This window comes from Micropterus dolomieu, linkage group LG01 (assembly GCF_021292245.1).
Source record: "Micropterus dolomieu isolate WLL.071019.BEF.003 ecotype Adirondacks linkage group LG01, ASM2129224v1, whole genome shotgun sequence".
Taxonomy (NCBI): Eukaryota; Metazoa; Chordata; class Actinopteri; order Centrarchiformes; family Centrarchidae; genus Micropterus; species Micropterus dolomieu.
In genome coordinates this window covers 41,416,271-41,441,384 of record NC_060150.1, presented here as the reverse complement: position 1 = coordinate 41,441,384, position 25,114 = coordinate 41,416,271, and the positions used below count along the sequence as shown (strand labels likewise).

The 25,114-nt window shown below is 40.7% G+C and overlaps 1 protein-coding gene across 3 annotated transcripts in view; it reads right to left on the bottom strand.

Annotated features, from left to right (window-relative positions):
• LOC123982049 (RNA-binding Raly-like protein) overlaps positions 1-24,213 on the bottom strand; it is a 62,842-nt gene extending 38,629 nt beyond the window's left edge. For 2 of the 3 annotated variants that reach the window (XM_046067427.1, XM_046067586.1), the window contains exons 1-2: positions 24,134-24,213; positions 23,208-23,481 (exon numbers count right to left, since the gene is read on the bottom strand). In XM_046067427.1, coding sequence (XP_045923383.1) covers positions 23,208-23,463 — 256 coding nt within the window. In that variant the 5' untranslated portion in view covers positions 23,464-23,481; positions 24,134-24,213. Of the gene's footprint in view, positions 1-23,207; positions 23,488-24,133 lie in introns of those variants that run through there. The other variant, XM_046067507.1, reaches the window with a different exon arrangement.
• Positions 24,214-25,114: the final 901 nt, after the last annotated feature.

The following is a 25,114-nucleotide window of genomic DNA, read 5'->3' as shown; positions in this document are numbered from 1 at the left end:
ATCTAAGCCACAATCCAGGGTCTCAAAAACCAGTCTGCACGTATAGTGCAGAATAAATCAGATAAATCATCACAGTCAATGTTCTTCAAATAAGATCTGATCCCGTTTGTCAAAACTCAATATCATCACCCTGTTGTCTAGGGACTCTTCTTAAGTTTTACATTGTTATAACGTTACCAAAGATTTATAACTTTACCAGGTAGCATTAAGCAAGACATCACTACTATGAATTAATTAAATTTCGTCATCTCTTAACATTACATTACAACCAAAAAATACTGAACAGAGTTTATACATTTTAGTCAAGGAAATTATCTTTAACATGTATTATCATAAATACTGTAACTAAAAATACCTCTGAAGTTACTACATGTGCTTACACATACAAAAGTACTTCCAGAGATTAGTCTGAAACCACGACACAACAAAATACTGTTGAACAGTTCACGACATCGTGTTCACAACATCCTCCGACTGCTTTTAACTTACAGTAATATGGTTTTAACCCACCCATTTAAGCTGCATCACGCTGCACTTTTACTAGCTCTCTCCTAAATGTTACAAACTTTACTCACTGGAGTTTCCAGGGGGGAAAAAACTCCTTCGGCAAATGATGGCATTCAAAAATCCTGAGTGATGGTGTCTTTACACTTAAGACCCGCTTCTGGGCCCGTGCGATCTCGTTTTTCCAACTGCGTCTTCGCCCGCTTCTCTCTGTTCTTCCTCTGTGCGGTCTGGGTCTGGCGCTAAAGTGAGCGCACCCTTCCGTATTTTTTATGTGGGCTACAGTCTATGGTAAGGAGGAGACATGGTTGAGAAGGGCGGCTTGACCAGAAAACATACTTTCACTTTTTTTACTGTGTTAAACACAAAGTCAATATTGAGTTTTTTTCTTTGGTTGCGTACGGAACGCAACTAACGTTCTTATTGTTGCTAGCTTGACCGCCGAGACGTCCAAAAACGACACTAAAGGGTGTTAAGGTGTTAACCCAGGCCTTAATAAAGCTGAGACCTAAGAAGCCTAACTGAGACTTTTTTCAATCTCATTTGTAATGTTTTGTATGGCCTAGATAGTCCTTTACTTTAGAGAGAAAATACTTATTAAATAATTTCCTTAAATGTTCTACATGATCATAGACGCATATATGGTTTTTCATTGCAATAACACTTTTTATGAAATACAATCATTAAGCACATCATTGATGAGCTGGCAGTGATAGATGATCTTTCTCAGAGAAACGGTACCAGGCCTGTAACGGTGAGGCTTTTACCGTAAAGTAACGTTAGCTGGGGCATCTTTCGGGTAGTCTTAGTAGCATCCTTTGGGCTTTGCCACTGGTAGATTTACGTTTTATGCTGAGATTGTTTATATTCTTTCTCGGGAAATTATCAAAAAACAGGCAGTTAACCTACGTCATAATTTTTTTTAAACTTTCCTAATGATCTTATGAACCATTAACAACTCATATATAAATGGTTTGTCTTTAAAATAATACTTCCTTTATAAATAGTGAACCGATCATGTATAAAGTAAGAAAATACAATTATTAAGCACATTATAGATGAGCTTATTAATAAAGAATACAACATGTATAACTATGTTTATAAATGACTTACTAATGTGTATTAATGTAAGAACAATGGTTTATAAATGATGAATTAAAAATGTACTAATACTTAACAACTGCTTCATAGTGTGTAGATAATAAAGAATAAAACATTTATAACTGTGTTTATGAATGACTTACTAATGTGTATTAAAGTATGAACAATGCTTTATAAATGATGAATTCCTTATTTACTAATGCTTAACTGATGCTTTATAGTGTGTAGTCTCAGTCTGATTGATTCAACTTCTTTATTGATTGTTAATATAAACGTGGCAACGTAGAAAAAAACATCAAAAGAATAAAAACACAATCAAGCTAAACAGCTTATTTCCATTGTGGTTCTTTTTGGGAAGGTAGGGGTTAGGAGCATCGTGAAAAGGCAGCCAGGAGGTTACTAGCAGCAGTTTCAATTGGATCAGGTTTGCCAGGTGACAAGAAAAGAGTCATATTCACTAAAAAGAAGTCAATGTTGTGTTCACAGCTTGTTTTCACTGCCCCCAGGTGTCCAAAAATGACAAACTGTAACTGCAGGTTTAAACTCTTGTGGTGCTTTCAGACCAAAAGCGAAGCGAAAGTCAATGCAAAGACGCGTAGAGCCGCGATTTCTGTGGGGCGGCGCAAAGCGACATGAAGGGGGCGATGCCGGCAAAGCGAAGCCAACACGAACGAATTCGCAATAACGCTAAGTCGCGATAGCCTATCAGCGTTGAGATTGTCCGTACGTCACTGACGGCTTCAGAGCGTTCAGAGGGCCAGGCAGAGCGGCTGACTGAAAATCTGCTGGCCGGCAGAGAGCTGCTAAACTTGGGGAGAGAAGCAGGGAGCAGGGCTCCAGCTTTTGGACAAATAAACACCCGTAGTCGGACTGACAACTACGCCATTTGCTCACGGGAGGAGCTCGGAGTAAACTGCTCTTATTAAATTGGCTTTTTGCTTTAGTTTTTGGGATTACAACGTTGATTTATCTTCACTCGAGCTTCTGAGTAGCTAGTTTCTGTGCACATCCGGTTCCAGCGTTGTTAGCGTCGTTTGGCACTACTTCATATTTATATAAAAACCGGACAAAACTGGACATTGCTGGGGGAAAAGAAACGAGGAGGTTGAAGTACCTGGTGAGTTCAGAAAACATGTGTATTTGTACTTTATTCCAGCTTTCGTTGTACGTTACTGTGCCCAAGTTAGCGTAGCGTAGCATAGCCATGATCGATCTGAACTCCATTCAGAAAACATTTTAGAAGTTGTTGTCCTGCTGTCTTGCTGACAGACCTGACAAAGCATGAATTCATATGTTAACAAATCTGCATCATATTGTAGTTATTTCGGCATCAGTTTGATCCGTTTATTGCTATTTAATAACAGCAAAATGTTTACTTTGTGTTCATACAGCTGTAGTAATGGCGAGTTGTGTTTATTTGCGTTATCGCGTTGTGTGTGAACACTCAGCAGTTGTCCAGCAATAAAACCCCAGCGAGGAAAGCGTTGCATGGATTAAATTCACGTTTGGTCTGAATGCCACGTTAGTTTGTTTTAAATTATTAAATTGTCTAAATCCCTAGTCTTTATGTGGAAAAAAGGGTAAAGACTTGTAATTTACACTGTTATTTCCCTTGCTGTAGTGCACCACGGGGCAAGTTAAATCCACTTTTATTGATTTCATTTAACAAGCCAGGTGCTTTGGAGGGAAGCTTGAAGAAAAATGAATGTTAACTCGGATGTGGTGGAGTTTGTATATACCCTGTTAATAGGAGGGTCAAAAAGTCTTCAAAGCAGTAAGCACATCATTACCCTTTTTAAGATATGAAGAGCTTCCTAGAAGATACACATGCATCAACCTAATCTGAAGTGCTTGGCATTCAGGCTATCTCTACAGGCATTTGAAACACACTCCCTGTTAATAAATGACCCTCATTTATAGCTGAGATGGAGAGGATGCTGAGGATGCCCACGGGGAAGATTTTCTGCATGATGGATATAAATCTGCTCAAGCCATCACGTCTTATTGGCCTGTGACTTACAACCTCACTTAGCTCATTAGACAGGTATCGCTTTTGGCACTGAGTAATTGCAAACGTATCCAGAGTGTCAACTGCTGCAACTGCTTAGCAGTCTGTGACAGCAAACCGTCTCCCTTTGCTGATACTATCCTTACAAAGCCTGAACGACTCATTTGTTTGGATTTGGTCCAGTTCGACAGACCTGTGTCCAGCTCAAGGTGTCAAAAAGTACAAAAAACCCAGGAGATACAACAAACTCTCTCAGTTGTCTATGGTGCACATTCTGTTCGTTTAAATTACCTGCCTTCACAATGAAAACTCTCCCTAAATTAAACCAGTGCAAAACTATTGCCTTGTTAGCAGTGTTTTTGTATACATTTTTCTTTCTCACTTTAATCTTCCAAGTTTATGCATGCAGATTGCCCTCAATTACTCTAAGGGGCACTGTGCTCAAAGGGAGCCTTACAGGGAGGAAGAACAACAATCCCATGGGTGAAACTTACAAAACAAAATTTTTAAGGAGAAAACAGACATCCTATCCTGCACTCACATTGCTATGTTGCTGATTATCTCCTCCGAATGCAAAAACTGCAGAAAGCTCTGGACAGGGTTTTCAACAAGAGCATGCCTCTGATTCAAGTGTGGGTTGCAGCCCAAACCTGAGAAGAGGAATTGCACAATCTAGTGGAGAAGAAACAGCATGACAGTGATGGCTGCTTCCAACTGAGAGAAAATAAGATTCACATGTTATGAGCATGTGAGCATGTTACTCACTGGCCACTTTGTCCCTTGGAGTCCAGTGAACTCATTGTTATGTTCAAGAAACCAGTTTGAGATGATTTGAGCCTACCATCTGAATGTCGCAACTGAAATCGAGACTCATCAGACCAGGAAATGTTTTTCCAATCTTCTACTGTCCAATTTTGGTGAGCCTATACGAACTGTAGCCTCTGTATCCTGTTCTTAGCTGACACGAGTGGCACCCCGTGTGGTCTTCTGCTGCTGTAGCCCATCTGCGTCAAGGTTCAACGTGTTTTGCGTCAGAGATGGTATTTTGCATTCTGTCATCTCAAACCAGTCTTCCCATTTTCCTCTGACCTCTGACATCTACAAGGCCTCTTGGCCCACACAACTGCTACTCACTGGATATTTTCTCTTTTTCAGACTATTCTCTGTAAACCCTAGAGATGACTGTGCTTGAAAATCCCAGTTTTCATCAGCAGTTTCTGAAATACTTAGCTATTTGTGTTAACAAGCAACTGAACAAGTGTACCTAATAAAGTGCTGGTGAGTGTATATTGCCAGTTTAGTTAGTGAATTTTCTTTATAAGCTGAACATCAGGGAGACAGACATGGTGTCACATAGGTAACTCTTAGAGTTGCTCTACAGACAGTGAATAATTAAATAGATATGCATTGGTGCATTTTTCTATTTGGGTGATTGAGCCTGGCCATTAAATAAACCTCACTCAGATACTGTGTCTTTAAGGAATCAATGGGTCAACTTAAAAAAGCCAACTATTGCTCTAATTTCTAGTTTAGTTTGGATTTTGCTTTATTTTGCTACCTGTCTTGGAGGGACAAGTACAATTGTTCATTCATTTGTACATTTCACCCTACTGTCTGTTCACAGTCATGTGGAGCTGGAGGCCAGAGACTATCCCAGCGTGCCTTCGACCAAATTTGTCACCTAATGTTTTGCTCCAATTTTCACATTACTATATAAAGTCACGGGAATAGAACAACATGAATTCTGTTTTAGAGGGGGCTTAGCTTTTTTTCTGAAATTGCACGGCTTTCTTTATTGGAACGTAAAAATGCTGATCGTATGGGGGCTGAAATCTATCCCAGCATGCCTTTGGGCCAAAGGCAGATAACCATCTGGCTTTTAGTCTATTACAGAGCAAAAAATATAGATAGAAAACAAACACACAACACACACACACACACACACACACACACACACACACAGACAAAGACACTTTAATCAGACCTATAGCTAAGAGACTCCAGTTAAGGCATGTGTTTGGACATTGGGAGAAAACTATAACAATTGACAGAAGATCAAGTAGTAAATACAGGGAAACATGAGGTGACATTATAACCACTGATTCACCTGTCCCTTTTGACAGATGAATATCTCCGAAACACAGCACAAAATCTTTCTAATAAATCCAGTTTGTTACCAAATGTCTGTTTGGGTGACAACATCTGTGGTGGCATTTTATAATGACAGCTATCTGCGTTTCTCGAGGTATACGTGTCATGTTTTTAAAATAGTGGAAATCACATTTTTATTGAACAGAAACTCTTCAATTACTGGCAGCTGAAATAAAGCAGTTCCTTTTTGCATCTAAAATCAACAACTCATCAACAAGTAAATGAAAAAGCAAATGTAAATTTAGTGGTTTAATCATTCATTTTTTCATACACTCCACATGAATCACATTTATCCAGCCTATCCTTTCAAGACCTAATTTCGTTTTTATTTAAGGCCTACTCTGCATTATCCCTCCCTCCTGTTTATTTCCTTTCCCTTATTTTCCCTCCCTCCTTCTCTTACTCAAATAGTCTCTTTCTGCTTCCCTCTCTCTCTCTCTCTCTCTCTCTCTCTCCATCTGTCAGGGACAGCAGAGTGCAAAGAATCAAATTAAGAAGTATTCAAATGTTGAACTAGTTGCAATTGCTATTCATACAGGCATTAAAGGTTGCCAAATCTAATTCAGCTTAGACACTATCAGTGCCACAGCCGTTCACACAGTCAGCAGAGATCATACAAACCACACAGGGGGGCGGGGGTTAGAAGAACCTGATACACAGACGATAATGTCTCTGAGCCATTGGCTGTACTGTAGATTGATTTTAACTAAATGGGGGGAAAAAGAGGAAGCAAAGCATACAGATTTTACTTCACATTTGATTCTTTTTAAACCTGTCCTGCCCAGCAGCCTGGTATAGAGTATGATGACCTGGATACCATATTGTGCCAGACAGATTTTACTTTAACAAGAGAGTATTAAAATACTCCTTTGTATGTTTTATTATTTATTTAATTATGTATTGATTTGTCACCGGACCGGACAGGGGGGCAGACACGGGGATAGGGGGGCACAAACAGGCAGCACAGAGAAAGGACAAGACCTGCAAGAGAAGGCGGATGGAAGGTGGGGACAACAGGGAATAGCAGAGGGAAACACCAATTGCAGAAAGCAATGAAACCTGCAATAGAACCGAGAGGGGGGCTTGGGGAGGAGAAAAACAACAAAAAACAACAAAAATAATAATAATAGTAAAAGACAACCAGCCGAACAGCAGCAATAAACAGCTGACATAGTAAGACAACTAAGAGAAAAATGAAAACAAGAAACAGTCACACATACTAAATAAGCAACACAGCACAGCCACAAGAGCTGGAATAATAACAATTAATTTAAATAAGTAACTGAAAGAAAAGCATCAGGAATAATTCTACCAGGGACAACCTAAATTTGTTTGTGTCTATGTGTGAGACTGTTTGTGTCTGTGTGCATGTGGGTGAATGTGTCTGTATGTATGTGTGTACATGTGTGTGCGCGTAAGCCTGTTAAAATATGTAGTTGTTAGTGATAGTGAGACGCCATGATTGTGCGACAGCCGACATCCATGCCATGCCTAGCACGCCCCCCGACCGCCGTGCAACACCAGCCAAACCAGCAACGAGGCAAAATCAACCAGCTCAGCTGCATGCCACCACCAACCCACCCACCCGTCAAGGGCCGAGAACTCCAGGCACAAGCCCAGAACAAACCGGAGCACAGCCCTGCCCCGCACCCACACTGCACATCCCGAAAACTAACTATATACCTCAGTATCCAGAGGGGTCCAACAACTGGCCGACAGAGAAACGGGGAAGCATGGATCTGAGGCCAACGAAGCAAAACAGGGACGCAAACTGGTCCCTCCAAGCCAACGAGGAAATGCCTCTCCTGGACTCCAATCCACAAACTAAATGCCCAGCAGCCATTCAGAGACCCTGCCCAGGGAAAAAGCACAATGCATCAAGATGCATCGACAATCGCACTACAATCCCACCGCAGCCCTCCAAACCGCAACCGGATCAACCCGCGCAGCGCCCAGAGACCCCCACCCCCAGAAGCCAGGGCACCCCCCAAAGCGCAAAGGACCCCAGACCGCATGTCCCGGGGGAAGCTGTACCCCGCCCCAAGGAAGAACAGCAGAAAGCCGTGTCGGGAAGCTCCCCGCCGCCAGGGAGCGATAACGCGGGAGAACCAGGCCAACGGTCCCCCAGCCCAGCCAGAGGCATCCCTCCCCAGAGTGCAGGCAGTGCCAGCAGCCCCCGAGGCCTATCTCATCCCTGGACGGGGGCCCAGCCCCCCCAGTCAAGCAACCCCAAGGAGGAGCACCAAAACCTACTCCGACAACACCGGCCATGTGCCCCAGAGACTCCCGAATGCCCCCACTGTGAGAGAGCCGGCAGGGGGAAGCAGCGGGAGCCCCACCCCTGCTGAAGAGGGCCCAGGCGAGGAGAAGAGACAACGGGCCCCCAGGCCCAGGGACACACCACCCGCCCAGAAATGAGCAAAAGCCACAAGCCCGAGTCCCCAGATCCCACATTTGATTCTAACTGCATCCGAGACTGACAAGGCTGTGATTTCTTTGCCGTGAGTTATGAAGTGGCACTTGTAAAGAACAAAGAGATTAATGCACCAAGGTACACGCAGATTCTCAGCTTTGCTTTTAAGTGAAGACCATTTTAGGAGACAAAGTACACTTCAGAAGTAACGTTAAAAGTGGACAGGGCATGTCATTCGAGATGAACTGTACATCAGGAATTGTGAGAAACTGTAGCACTGTACTCATCTAAAATATAAGTTCTGTAAACACTTACTCTCATGTGTCTATACTTTATCTTGACATCACAGACCTGTTTTACAAAAGCCAACAAGACATTTTCAAATCAGAAACACTTTCCCAAAATGTCTTGGCTGCATGAAGATACAACTCACTGCATGACAAGATGAATAGAAGCAGACAAAAACTTTTGTTGACTTGTTCCCACAACAAACTTGGCGAAAAGTCTGTGTAACACCAAACAGCAATACAGTTCAACAAATGCAGTTCATTTTCATATCCATAATACATCAACACCATAACAATCTACTAAAATACCAGGACTAGAGTTTTTTCCAGTCAAGTACACTTAAAAATAAAAACATTATTAGATTACGCGAACATTTGCAAAGTAGACATTTTTCTAACTAATAATTTTATTGTTAAACATAAAACAAAAGTCTTGCATTAAATAGCCCTTTGAAGTAGCGTGGCAAAATTGCTGTCACTTCTCAAATGTCCTCACTTCTCAAGTTAACGAAAACTGGTCCTCACAAAGAAATAAGGAGGATTGCACACACAAGACAGAGATTGTAATATATGTATATGTATAAGAGATTGTGTCAGTGAAATGACAGCATGGAAAAAATAGGCTTATTAGCTTTAAAAGACACCACCAGAAACATCTGGTAATGCACAGTACAGTGTCTCCCACATAATTACCGTGTAACTGAAGGAGGGTGTAATCGATAGCAGCTATGTCAGCCTCGACAACACCAGCTGTATTCTAACATTAACATATCCGTTTCAGACATTGACAGCGTTGTGTTAATAAAATTGATAGCCTAACTTCTCACAGTTAACTTCAGTGCATTATTTTTTCTATAAACACACGGCTCCATTTCAATGTGTTTGTGAGAGAAAGAGAGAGAGAGAGAGAGCGGAGGCGCTGAGTGAATCTCAGCTGTGCGCAGCTCCACAATGAATTATGATTTTACTCATATTACACAAATAAATCAAAGAATGGGAAACACTGCAGTGTGGTGCAGATTCTATAGACTGTTTTTATGTCATCTTAGTTTTGATAATGAGTTAGTTACAATCGCCTTAATATGAAAAACCAATCGCTGATCATCCCTTCAATCGTCGATAAGCGATCCAATCGCCAATCGGAACATCCCTAATGTTTTGTCATTACACATGCATTAAAAACCTAAATCTCTCTCTGTATACATTTACTATACATGCGCATTTATTTTACATTCTGAAGAACAACACTAAATCTGCTTGCAATGACAGAATGCAAATGCATCTGCAAGAGCAAATCAAAGTCTTTTTATTGGTTAGACTGTAACCCCAGTAAAATGTTGCTGGCAGTAATGCCCTTCTGCTTACAGGCCTACAATATGATGCATGTCAACTCCAATTGTAAAAAAATCCAAGGTCAAATAATTAGCACATTAAAACAACATTTGAGAAAGTAAAACAAATTAGAAAGGAATTATTTCAATAAAATGCCATTTTAGGAAGAAAAGCTGATGCTCAGAAACTGTTAACAGTGGACATGATCACAACTTCATGTTCACAGTATTGGTTATGACAGTCACAAGTGGTAATAACTGCTGTGTACCACAGTGTGGTGCTCAGTGACCATTGAGTTAAAAAGTGCCTTTCAGCCACATTATCGTGATTCCAAGATCTTCATTTACTCCATGTATGAGGAGAGGAAACTGTCACTGTCTTGACCCATCATTTCAAACCAAATGAACACTTGATGAATATCCCCTTTTGTTATAAGAAGCTCTCATCTTGGCCGAGGCTCAAATTTCATTTGACAGGACGGCACTCACAACTCAAAGTAAGGAAGGCAGCCCATCTTCCCCTGTTAGATGATGTGCATAAATACAGGCAGAGCTCATTAATAATTCTGTCACACAGGTAGGCTACGGAGAAAACGGTGACACACATTACTGCTCAAGAGCACATTACAGCTCCCAGAACTCATCAGCTGCGAAGGCTCACTTAAGTATGTTCGCATTGACTGTGACCTGAAAACAAAGATGCTTAAGACCTTGGTACTGATTTTACATTACGTAGGACACTAGCACTAGCACAGAAGAATCCTGCTTTGAGTTTTTCTTCTGTGTGTTACATTTATTCTTTAGTCATCTTGTGTGAATATACTTCTTTTACATAATCATTAGTTTTGCAACTTGTTTACCACTTTTACTCCTCCACCAAGGCTAAAGGCTAATAATGATGTGTGTGAACAAGCCACAAGGAGTTCTCAAGGTCAGGAATGCACTTCAAACCAGCTGCTATCTATTGAAGACGACTCCTCCCTTTGTTTATAAAGCTCGCGTTTGTCAATTTTGCCTTGGAGACAGCGCAGACAGCTGTGTGTTAAGCTTCCTCTCCCTCAGCAGCTGCAATAGACTTTTGGACATCCTGTCAGCTCATCACAGTGTGCACCTTTTTATTGGGTATCTCTTTGGCTCTAACAACTCAAATCCCATAAAAAGTAAATTTCAACAAGCAGGCAGGTCTGTTTTTTTAATCAAATCTTCAGTGAATGTGCAAAATATTCAGAACACTTTTTATAAAAAGGTCAATTCAGGTACAAGTCATTATCCCTCTCTGATTTCCCTAATTAAATCTATACCAGTCACAAAGCAGGAGACACAGATAAAGGGGAGGAAGCTGAGTTTGAGAAAAGAGTTTTAAGCTTTGAGATAGGTGTGACTGTGTGAAACGGGTTGCAAGACTATCACGACTATGCACCGGGTGTTTTGTTTAATCACTGTATATTTAATTTGATGTGGATGTTTGCATGTGGATCTTTTGTCAGGAACAAATCTGTGCCCTCAAAGCGGCGGAATAATCCTTCTAGCTGTTCCTCCATTCCCAAAAATAGCACAGACTTGAGGTCTAGGAAGGCCAAGTGGCCAGTTTTGTCATGCACCAGCGCTCTAAACAGTGCTCCGAGTACCTTGGGATGGTTATGGCCTGACTGCAAAACTGTGTCTGGATGGTGTCAGAGAGGTTACTCGTGGTGGCAGCTAATGCAAAGTGTTGACTGCAATAAACTTGAGGTAGTTAACTGCCATCATGCTTGGCGTGACCTTTACCGGACAGTGGAGCTCAAGGCTGAGCCCCGTACTGCAGCTGTGAGTCAGTATTCCATGCTAACAACTGGATGCAATGATTCAAAAGCCCTCAGCTTTGCGGTGTAATTGGTGAGGTGGCCTTGTGGAGAGGATGAAGGGAATGACGACGAGTGGAAGCAAAGTAGCGTGAGAGAGCGAGGAGGTGGAGGGAGAATAAATGCGGCGTCAAAGACGGAAAACGTGAGAGGAAAAGAGCAAGTAATTGCCCCGGGCGAGGCTACGGGCTGTTTTTAATGTTATTTTGTTTTTACTGTCCATCTTCATTCAGGAAGAGAACTCCCCAGTGAGTCTGTCACAGTTATTCTTAATTCGCACACTAAGCGGGGGGAGTCAGAGGGGTTACGCTGCAGAGCCCTGTGAGCGCGGGTCTGCAGGAACCCTCCGGGGTCGCAGTAATTATCACTGCATGTGTAATCACAAGTCCCAAACCATTACTCACACAATGCGTCACCTTTTATTGCCTGGATTTCTCTTTTGTCACTCAGCCCGAGGTGCATATCGACAATTATGGTGTGAACTAAGAGACAGACATGACTGACTGGATCAATTATTATGGAGTGTTAAAGGGCAGATTTCCCATTCTGGGGGTCTGTGTCAGGTCTGTTATGAAGATCTGTCTGTTTAGCTGATGCTCCGCGTAAAGGTCGCGCTGCAGTGGTCTCTGTTGTAGCAAGACTGCACACCTGGCAAAAACACACATTATCTTACTGAAATATTATTTCCTAGCATGGACAAGTAGAGCATCTGTAAGAACACTAATCCTACTCATAAGAGGCTACTTTTTTTTTTTTATTATGAGTCCATATCTCAATTTTCAACCAATGATCCCTTGCTGGCGGCATCAGCATGCCCCGAATGTGAACCTAAGCTCTCGGTAGTAAACAGGCATCTCTGATTATGCATGGAGAACAATTATTCAACTCCGGTCTTCTTCAGTGGTGCAAAGCCACTTCCCCTTGCTCGCCGCGTCCCTCCCTCTGTCTCTCTCTCTCTTTCTTTCTCTGTAGACGGATGTAATATTAATGAACACATCTTAGCCAGGATGCTTGTTAGGCTTCAAGCTAATGCTGTTAGTTTGAAGCCTCACAGTCCCTGCCTGCTCACCTCCGACTGGGCTTACATCGGTTTCTTTACTGACTGCTATAAAAGGAGGGAAAGAAGCTTCAGGGATCCTCGGCCAACTAAAAACATAGCCTCAGACTCTGAGGTAGATGCTTGGTTGGATGGAAGATCCTGTCATGGGAAAGTTCTTTCTGAAAGAAATTAATTGCCTTACTTTACTACCTTAAAAACTAATTAGTTGCATTGCAGTCAAACTATGTGTGAATTAATTTTGTTTGTCCTTTATAGTGTGGCTAACGTATGTTTCGGGTCAGAACATGAACAAACTGCTACAAAAACTCAATTAACTGAAATCCAAATAGACCTATTTGAGATTAAGGAGGGTTAGTGATGTGTATTGAGTACTGTAAATATTGTAATAAACCCTGTTTTACAGCTGGGATCTGTGAGACCAAAAAAGAAGTAATGTGTCATTTTCTGTAGAGCGCTTCTGAAATCATGTTTATAAGAAATACTCATAAAATAAGGAAGTATCACGCTGATAAAACAATGTATGTATGTTTCTTGAGCTGTTAAAGAGGGCCCGGGATCTCCAGGAATCAGAACATTAGAGTTAACACTACATTTCAGTTATCCTTGTCTGCAACTGGGTTATCAGTCTATTTTTTATTTTTAAATGTGATGTAAGAAAGTGGCTCTGCTTTCAAAAACACTAACAGTCTTGTTTGTATCAAGCAAGACTTTGATTGTGTTTCTTATTAGCAGCCTTTCATCTGTGTGAGCGTACATAAAACTCCCTGTGTTTGCTGCTGTTTTTATTTAATTTATGCTAACAGATGTACTGGCAACAGACTTCTAAAGTGACACTGTTTTAATAGAAATAGACAAATCAAATTCAAATTAATGTAGTTTAAAAAAGTTTTTGCGAAGTATACTTATGGATTGCAAAGAACAGTCATTAATTACTCTTAAAAGCCCATATATGTTTTATTCCCCTTTTAGCTGCATAAATGTAAGAACTATTCATGAAAAAAGTTCTACATAGAAAATCAGTATCTGTAACTTTTTAGATCTCACTTCAGAATCAGAATAAGTAGGTAGGTATGTTAACACATACTAAGAAACTGCTTTGGTGCATAACAAGGCAACGCATAAAATATATAAATATAAAAATATGAAATTGACCATAAAAGGAAAATAAAAAATAAGCGCAAGAATATGTGCAATAAGGCAGTTTGTGCAGTGAATGAGATTTACAATATCATGTGTGGCAAACATTTATAGTACGTGATGTAAAATGTGTCAATTCTCACATCATAATTAAAAAAACAAGTCTGTTTTCTGCCGTGATGTACACACATTATACACATATTTTAAAGCCTCAAAGATAAAACCGTTAATTGCTGTGTAGTATAAGGCTGTGTATTAGAACACCTGTCAAAACCTTTGAAGGAGGTGAGGTTTAATTAAATCCTGTGTTTTGGTTTTCTATCATTTCCTTTACATCTCTGGATTATGCGATCCACTGGAAATCTACTGGAGTATCTGGTTGCTTGGATACATTTTGCTGTGCTGAGGAAGAAGTTTTCTGTGTTTGCTCATGGGCACTTTGTCACACTGGCTTTTGTATGAGAATCTAAACTGCAACCTGCTGGACTCTACACCGCAACTGTGATTTCTGTCATCTGGCCTGTTGCTCTGTGGCAGAGGCGATGGAAAGGGACATCTTGACTGCTGAATTAACACATGTTGCTCATATTAATAACAACGCTCACATAATATAATTATATTACTGATTGTATAACCGGCAACATAAGCACATGCACACATAAACTAAAACAAGCTTGTTTTCCGAATTCTACACACGAGCATATGCAGCCACCCACACACATTCACACACATATGCGCCTCCCCCACCCCCCCACACACACACGTGTGCACAGGTTTCAGGAGCCCACTGAGCCCTGTGCTCTGACTCTGATTCACGGCTCAGCGTTTCTCTACCTTCTGAACCCCGGTTTCTAATCAGAGAATTAGCTGCAGTTTCCCCTGCCAAAATCCACGCCGTAATCCATCTCACTTTGTCCACACTGTGGCTCATGCCCCACTAAAGCATTTGTCAGAATGCATGAAAGGGAACGAGGGATACAGAAAGAGAGGGACAGAAAGAAGGAAACAGATCCTGGCAGCCGGGGAAATGTGCTTTCCTGGTTTCCTGGGTGGCTTTATTAAAGCCTATTAGCTGCACAATGACAATCTTTAAATTTCTACAGTATTGTTTCCACAAAAGAAACACATTCTTATATTCTGAATACATCAGAGCTCAGATATATCCTTGGCTTAGCTATACTGTTGATGTTATTGTGTGGCTGCTCTGTACCTGGTATTATGGATGCTTTTGTCGAGTGCTGGGTCAGGCCAACTGTGCATTCAACGTCCGGCCCAGTCTCTCAGAGCGTGATTAATGAGGGAGGAGACGGACAACCGGGGTGCATTCTAATCACCCACAAGGACAAGAAAAGATACGGAAAGGAAGAAAGAGAGGAAATGAGAGAGCAAAGAGGAAGAAAGAGAGAGAATTAAGTTATGTATTGATATTACTGTTTGTGCTCTGGTTAAAATCCTTTTCTGAGCAAAACATAAACCTGAATTCTCTTCTCTTCTGCAAGCACACATAGACTCCATGTACGAGCACACACACACACACACACACACACACACACACACACAAACACACACACATGCCCAGACACACTGAATACTCTGACAGCCACAGAAGCAAACACGGGGACATGAAAGACACAGAGGGGGCCTTATGGGGTTCGCTTTGGCAAGGCTCAGTCCAGTGGATCAGGACGAATTGGCCCATCTAGTTGCGTACTGCCATACCCACAAGGCTCACTCATGACTGTTCCTCCTTCTGAACCTGGGTCTCAAAATAAAGTTACTGGGCTGTGCAGTTATTGTAGACATAGTTGGAATCATCTATGCAAATTTTGCAGTGAAAGCGAGACCGTGAATACTAATGGTGAATGATAGAGAGAATTACAGCAGCCAGGTGGAGAAGATGCAGCAGGATTGGTTTAAGACATCAAACAGTAGACATTAAAGAAATAAAAAATCCCCCTTGGGTATTCACTTACATTTCACATTTAAGGAGTTGCATGTGTTTTGTGAATCAGTGTTTTGCAGCCTCATCTTTATCTATTTGAGTTGCATAAATCCATTTTTCCCTCAAGAATACCTTGGAATCTGAATACAAAACTTTAAGTCTAGCAAAAAGCCTTTTCAATTCCTGGGGGCCAACATCAAATTGTGACTCAAAGTTTGACATTTTGGGAAATATGGTTAATCACCATAATCACTTGTCATCGTTGTGAGCAAGAAGTGAAGATCGATACCACTCTCACAGTAGACAGTGATATCAATCTTCTCGTCTACTAGTGTATTTCCTTAAAACGTTTCAGGCACTTACAGTGCGATAACAACAATTTTACAATTTCATTGTATGTCAGAGACGGGTCTAATAAAGTCTTGTGTGTCCGACTGGTTCATTTTAACCAATTTTTAAAATTTTAAGACATGTCCAGATGGAGTAAGGATTGTCTTTTGAAGCGTATCACTACAATGTAAATGGATAAATAAGAAAAGAAAAAAGAACACAGAGGAAGTGATGGAGGAGAATGTAAAGCTGGCCAGGAAACAGAGGGCAACATGAAATGCTGAATATACAAAGTGAGTTTGAGGTCAATACGTTAGCATTACTCTCGCTCGCCAGTGTTTTCTGCGTTATTTCCTGTCGTATTCTTGTGGGGTGGTTTGATTGATTGATCGACAAATTAACTTAATTATTCCAAAGGGAAATTGGTTTTCAGTGTGGATAGAAAATCGAACATAAACAATCAAAGACAGTGCACACATGGCTGAGAACCAATACAGCATTGCTGTCACACCACACAAGCAGAGGGAAAACAATACAGCGATAAACCAAACATGGTGTGCGCTGCCGTGTCACGATCCAAGAACACCACTTTGGAGTGACAGCGAAAGTGTTCACCACATATCGCCACATAAAATTGTCAATTTTCATATGGGACAGCCCAAAATCGCATAGTGTAAAAGGTCTTTAAGAGAAGGGAACACTTCTATGCCATTAAAGTCTACTGTACAAGTGCTCCAAATACTCCAAAATGATATTGCATCTTTAAAACTGTAAAAAAAAAAAAAAAAGTAAAAGAAAGAGAGATTATATCAGGAGATAAAAATACCTCCTGTTTTTACACTGCCAAGACTTTTAGGGACACAAATACTGCGGCTACACTTAAAGGAGTTCTCCCTGCACTATCTCTGTCTACCTGTCCTTGCTCATTCTTCTCTTTCCCCCCGGTATAGTTCAGTTTCTGTGTCCCATGCTGCGTGCTATGCATCATGTTGGCCCAAAATGACGATTGATTGCGGTGCCACTGCCTTTGTAATCCGCTTAGGATGGATTTTGCATCTAAATCACTTTATTATTTATGTGCCTAACTCTTGCCAATGCCATTTGGAGGCAGTATGATTGGTGATCCATCACACATTATCCTTCACTGTGGTCATTAATATTGTAATGGGATGGACCTTTACCATGAAACTTCCAGGTGGAAGGGAATGCAGATCTCTTCTGAGAGGGTCAGGCGGCTCAAAAAAGGAGTCAAGAGAGGAAAGATTATCAGGTGCGCTTGCTACCAGACGGGCTCTCCAGAGATGTTGTTAGTTCGCCTTCTCTGTGCCATTAACCTCTCTCCTCTGTTCCCATGGTTGCGCGACAGCTTGTATCTTCATACGTGGCCTCTCTTAGAAAAATATGGGATGTTATTCTTTCATTGTCCTTTTCCATCAGGGCTTCAATCACCACCTGCCAATCACACGCATCTGCTGCCTACAGGTAGACACACACAAGCACACAGTGCCACATCGGGACACAGTTGAAACAACCACCTCTGTAGATGAGAAAAACAAGAAAAGATAGATACTCATCTTACCACATAAAGGGCAAGAAGTGATATGCATCACAAAGTATTTGGTGCGAATACATCAAAGGAGTCTTACAATCAAAACTCTTTTAAAGTCTCAGAAAGTTTTTAGATTTTTGCAAGCTGCAATAAACAGGGTGTTCTGATAGCATATTGTAGACTATCAGTGTATACATGTAGATTTGGACACTCCGCAGGAAACATGATCAGGCTTAATGCATGCCAGGACACCTGAGGACTGTCACTCTTTGTCTCTATGGCAGCCCACTGAGGAATCCACTGATGAGCGAGGCCACAGTGATACAGCAGATAGAGCTCAGTGGGTGTAGAAGGAAAATGCTCAGATGCATTTGAGGTTCATGGATGCCAGCAATCATCATGTCACTGTGTCACGAGGAATTCCCCCAGTCAGCTTTTAGCCAGAGGGAAGGGAACACACAACAACTCAAGCGACATGTAGAGATTTTTGTACTTTACGTGCCTTATGCCACAACAGATCGTCTGACCTCAGGTGACTGTATGTAGGCTGTGATTTTATTGTGACTGTAGTTTAATTTAAACTAGCTTTGGGGCCAAAATGGAGAGAGCCATGGAGAGACTCTGGTGCTATGCCCAAATGACAGTACATACATTTTAAGCAGGATATGAGTATGAAGTTCTTTCATAGTATGCACACTAACTGTACTGATCACAAGGTGATTTTAATGATTTTGGTTCCACATACAGACTCTGCTTATCTGGATGCACTCCAAAACACCAACTGCTAGTTTGACATAGACATAGTTAACAGGCATTTAACATGGCTTGTCATGGCGGAATCCAAATTAAAAAAATATTTTTGTGTATCTGCAGACACTTACTATAAAAGCTGTTGGATTAAAAAATCAAGTTTACCACAGCATCTCCAATACCTGCTGCTATAAACATCATACTACTGTTTCACATTTTCAGTTATTTTGGCTGATTATGTGGGTGGAGCTTCAGTGTGAGCAACCGGTCACAGGACTCCATGTACCAATAATAATAATAATAAAGGTGTAAGTTGTTTTGTCCCGTCAGGGGAAATTTTGCTGACTTTAGCTGGGCAGGAGTGCTCTCTAATTGTCAGACTGATGTCTAAATGTCATGTATCATTTGTATCATTGTATTATATCCTGAATGCTGACTCCCAAGACAGTATGCATATTTGTTTACCCTATAGCATTAACTGGAACACAGCCAAGGTTGGAATGATCAGCACCACGGAGAGAGACAAGATGGTAACAAAATTAAAAGAAAGTCAGTATGCATACTACCTTTGCTTGATTTTATATATATACACACACATATAGAGACATGGTCCGGTAAGTAAAGTGTATTAACACTTTTTATAATAACTGCATAGTACATATATATTCAAATACTTTTATAATAACAATATTAAGTGGGAAATATGTTTTTCAGAACCATGGAGAGAGACATAAAAGCCTACGAAATGCACTTCTTGCTTGATTTTTGATGTTAATTGCCACCATCATCCCACAATGCCATTCACATAGAAAGTGGAAGAGCTACTCACAGCTGCAAAACAGCAAAAACATTTCTGAAAAGCGGGGATGATCCATCTCCAGGAATATATTATCAGACTGCTTTATTAAATTTAATTATTAAATCTTTGGACAACACTTTGTTTCTCTTTTAGGTTTCTAAATTTTACATTGGCATGTGTAGCATCATTTCCAGTTAAGTGTTTGTATACTATGTAGCCTTAATTGGGACACCGTCTGGGTTTGAATGTTTCAGCACCATGGAGAAAGAGACAGCAGAGGATAGAAGACTCTTCACGTCTGCTCTGCAAGACTCAATATTCAACATCTGTGTTCATGTGAAGTGCTTTTACAGAAATGTCTTCATGGTCGTAATTCAGAATAGCATTGCATGCACTGCTATTCTGAAATGATTGCTGTGCTCACATCCCTAGATGTGATCTCATAAACTCCTATTCATATTTGATAGGGTAATGACGCATCCATTTTTTTACCCAGCGATGGGGGTGAGGGGCTTCCAGCTGTTATGTTGTTGTAGAATTTTTGAATTCTTTCATCAGCAGTTTTTCATCCACACACATACAGAGCGACAGTCTTATCTTCTGTGGGGGCGACAGGCTTTGACCTCTGACACGTGTATCACTGAGTGCAGAGATTAGTCATCACCAGAGCAGCTGAGGTGGATCTGTGCAGTCGCGGTATGACGTGATTACTCCACTGACCTCTTTTCCAACCGTGCTTTTCAAATGTACCTCTGCCTCCACAACACCGTGCTCTGCCTCTTTTTATGTGGGCTGTGGACGATCTCACTGAATATAGCCAACGATGGTTGAAACACCAACACGTTTGAATGCGATTCCTCTGGCAACGCAGGAATATTAGCTTACCTACAGACGTGATCTCTGCAAGTGAGGTGCAATCAACTTGCAGGTAATGACACTTTAATGAAACATTTTCCAAAAGGAAGATAGATCCTTTGCACAGGTCATTCCTCAACTCCAAATGATTATGTGGCTGATTCATTTCTCCACCATGTTAATATAAAAAGCATCAGCTTGGGAGGATGAGACTGATGGTGTCTTTAATTGCCAATTAAGGATGCATCTCCCAATCATACTCCCGTCACACGACTTGTAGATTGAGTGACAACAATGAGGGCAGGATTGCCTTGCTGCAGGGTCGGTTTGAATTGAACTCTTGGGTAATGGAAATACTTTTGATTATGTTTGCTTTCTCAACCAAAAACAAGCAACCACACATGAAGAGAGTCAAATGATTTGCACAGACAGAACAAATAAATCACTCACACTATTATTATGGCTATGGTAGAGTGCCCAGTGGTGGTTCTGGCTTGGACTTGGCGATAGTTCTGTTTGCAACTAGGTTTTAATAAGTGATGTGTTTTTCTGCTTATTCGCTGATTAGAACATCCATAATGCTAAATATCAAACTAATGAATGACTTGAAGAGCAAAAACACATTAGCCATCATTAATCAGGCAAAGAGAGATCATCATTACTTGCTGTTGATTTTTTGTCTTTAGCATGCAACAATAAATAGAGATGAACAAAATGTTTCCGTAACTGTTGTTGCTATATTTTCAGTTAATGCAGATCGGATTAACTGTTTTCTTATGTGTGAAGTGTGGAAAGGTAACATGAAACACCCATCCAAACAGACAGGCCTTAAAATATAAACAGTTAACACCTTAACAATAGGAAAGCAAATGAAGAAACCACTTAGGTCTCTCACAGTCAGATGGATTTTAGGAGAGGCTGGCATTCCAGACAGATTATTGGTTTGATGTTTAGGCTGATAAACGCAGTCTAGAAAAAAACAGGCAGGCCGATAACCTGTCCTGCTGATGCAGAGGAGACATAACAACCTTTAAATCAGCTCTGCATTTTCTTTCTTTAAATATTCAATTTATATTCAGTACATAATTAATGTTAGTTAGGCTAATGTTCATTAACACAGGAGTTAACAGCCTGGGGAATATTATTTTCACTGGGTAATGCCCTTGAACTGGGATCGTTTACTTCAGTTGTGTTCATGATTTTATATACGACTTTCTTTCTTTCTTTCTTTCTTTCTTTCACAACCCTAACCGCCCTGAGGATACTGTATAATGGAGTGGCAGAGTGTGTGAGCAGTTAAAAAGATCATGTTCAAGCAAGAGTTCAAAAACACGTGTCCATAAAGAAGCTATTTTCATACCAAACCCACGGCTGAACCAACACTCTGTTGTGTAGAGGTTGGTGGTGCCTTGTGGGGAGTAAGACTAGTTGCCAAATATTAATTGTGTACATTCCCATAATAATCCATTCCACTTCCTAACTAAACTGCTCTCTTTGATCAACTCATGTTAAATTCTGTAATATACTGACACCCAGTGATACCTGTACTATTTATTTCTGGTTGAAACACCAAACATGTTGTACTCTGCTGCATCTGCACCTGCACCCCCTGGCTCTTCAGACTGCAGGCCGAAGTTACCCAAATCGGATTGTTTTGCTCATATGTAACCGTATGAACAATTCTGCATCACATGCATGCTACTTCTCTGCGCAAAAACACTAGAGAGAGAGAGTGTTGTAGGGCTTATATGGACTGTACATTGCCAGAAACTGTAATGAATGCACTTAAAAGGACACAAAGTTGTAACAGATTTTTCATAAATCGGGAGGATTGTGACGCCGGGAGGGAACCGGGAGAGGGCAATAAAAAACGCAAGTCTCCCTTGTAAATCGGGAGGGTTAGCAAGTATGAGCAAACCTCTGTGGCTTCCATGTTTACTTCTGTATGACAGAGTGCTGCGCGTGACATCGTATTATTCATCTGCGCATATGGGTCTCTTTCAGGCCGTGGCCAGTTCACACGGTTGTCTGATGTGGGCCACATTTAAACAATAAATTGAGCAGTCAATCAAAAAAAAAAAAAACTGATCTGGGCATTAACTCAGAAATGAGCATTATGGCCTGCAGTTTGAATGGAGCCTTTGTTCCCTTTGGGGGAAATTTATTATCATCACTCCCCAATCTCTGCTTGGTTTATCACTGCAGGGAGTGACAAAGTCTGAGCCTAAATGCCAAATATCAACTCTGCACATATTCTGTATTGAAATAATAATCCATTCCTGTTCCACACTTAAGTTCCACCATGCATTGCTCTCTTTGATCATCTCATGCTGGTATTTTTAACTGTGTAACATGCTGACACTGATATTTGCACTCTGGACCCAAGGTTCCCTCAAACGTGTTGCAAAGACTTTAATCAAAAGGTCTCTCGCATGTATGCAGTATTCTCCAATCACGATCGATTTAAATGATGTTTTAAAGCACGAGTGTCAAGGAATGTGCTCCATCTTTGCAATCCATCCCTAGGCTTCACAAAGATTTTTTAACAAGATAAGCCTCAAGACGATGCCCTTCACGGACTAAATTCTGATTGAGCAACACAAATGTGAATAAAAAAACATTTGACAGTCACCATCCACTAAAACAACCTATTGCAAAGTGCATGCACTGTAGAAAATCAATGCTTGCACAGCATAATGTAGCTGCATCCCATGCCGCTAACATATTCTGCTCTGTAGTAGTGTGTCTCAAGAACTTTGACATACTTTTTGCAAGTTGCTGCCTGGTAAATGTTAAAATCAAACTGTGATTACATTCACTAGGATCTGTTAGCTGAGTCAGCAGGGATTTTCTCCAAAACAGCGTGACAACAAACACAGACACTTCAGCATTTAGGAGCCAAGGGAAGTTCTAAACTAAAAGTCTGAGAGATGCCTGAGGCATTTTGTGTTCCCGAGAGAAACAATCCATTCCTCTAGCAAAGTACAGGCTTTAACAAAACATTCTGTATTTCAAGGAGAAAGTTTTTGTGAAGTGCTGTATGGACTGTATCTTTCTGGCCCTTCATGAGTTGCTAATGGAATCTGCAATGCTAGCAATGCAGAAATGTCTGACTAAAGGGAGAAAAACAGAAAGGTAAGAAGACTCACCAAGAGGCTGTCCAGCGATGATACGGGCATTTTCTCCAGCCACAGCTGCTCGGGCGTTCCTCTCGTTCAAATACTGTACGAAGGCGTAACCCTTGTGCACAGAGCAGCCCACTATCTTCCCGTACTTGGCAAAGATGACCTCTATGTCGGTCTTCTTGACGATGGCTGTGTTGAGGTTGCCGATAAAGACTCTGGAGTTTAGGGAGCGAGGGTCATTCTTGTTGGTCACGTTGCTGGTCTGGATTTTACCAGTCATTCTCCTCCAATTTCCCTCCTGGGACACAGACAGAGGAGGGAGGGAGGACATGGCTTTAGAGGTTTTGGACAGGCAAACTAGTGCTAATTATGCTAAACACTATGGAACCCCAAAGTCTACAATATTAAATCAATAAATAAGACATGAATAATTTTAGTAAAGTATATAAATGTACAACTTAATCTTCAAATATTTTAAGGAACTGTTGAAAGTAATTATTATGAAATGTAATTTTATAATTCATATTACATGCCCCAAACCACCCACCAAATGCCTGCTAGCTTACTAGCAAGCTCCCATTGGCTTGGAAAACCACAGAGAAATACAGTATGCTTTTGCTCCTCAGAGTTGTGACATATTTTAATAATCACAACACTGGCAAGATAAAGATAAATGAAACATTTCACTACTCCTATTAACACTGGCTCACTTAACTCACTTTAAGCTAGTTTGCTAGTTAGCCAGGGAGGTAGGTAGCATGTGCACAAAGCAGCAACAGCCACCATACCACATCCAGCTGTAGCTAGATGAACAACAATGCCAGCATCTGAATGAGCAAACTAGTTGCTGTTGTAGCTTTTTATTACCTTTAGGAGGCTTCACATGCTAACTACCTAGCCAGCTAACTAGCTAAGCTGTTTTGTGAGTTAACTGATTAATTCATTGTTACCTGAGTTACATTGTGATTTCAAAGCTGTTTCTCGGAGAAATCACACAACTGGGAAAATCAAAGACATCCAGTCTTTCTCTGTGGTTTCTCTAGCCAACAGGAGGTACACCCCCAGGGGTGTTGGTGGCAACTCCTCTGTCATGAATAGTAACGTCAACAAAATGTCACTAGGAATGTACTATTATTAAATAGAAACAGACAAGGTATATAATTAAATAAACATAAACTATGTTAATATGAAAATAAATTATTAAAGCACGTCATAATAAGTAAAGTTTTTATACTTTCTTAAATTATTTCACAATTTATTGGCTTATTTATAGGCTCCATTGTACTCTATTTATTCAAATGATTATTTATTTATTTAATATTGAACACTTAGGGCTCCATAAAACACAATTTTTGTTCTGGAACTTACTGTTATCTAAATCAATGAATTTAAATAGACACATTTTTGTTGATGAAGGCTTTTCTTGATGAAGGTTCACCTCATCTAATTTATGTGCAAGGTCAGTGGCCAGTCAACTGCTTATCTAAGCCACATATTTGCATGGTTGAAATGCCACCACTGTATGGCTGAGCGGGAGAATTAGAAGGAGCAACAATATGTGAATGTCACAGCAGTTTCCTCTGCTTTGTGAGAAACCAAATACAGTAGCTGTCAGTGTGAACGCCTTGCTATCTCAATACCCATATTATTGCATCCCTAACGCTTTGTGTGGCATTTCACTGATCACTGAACGTGTAGGCTGTAATTCATGTTACAGTTTTGTTGAGACTTTTTTGTGCTGTCAAGTCTTTACAAGCGTACATTAGCCTCAGCTTTTGTAGGCTTCCCCTGCAATTATTTCTGAGTGACCTTTTTATAACCTGAATGTTTGTTTTTATAAAAGATGAGTGGTTGCAGGAAATTAAATCTCCCAAGAAAAGGATGCACTATTGAACAATTCAAGTTCGATATTTAATTACAATTATCATAAA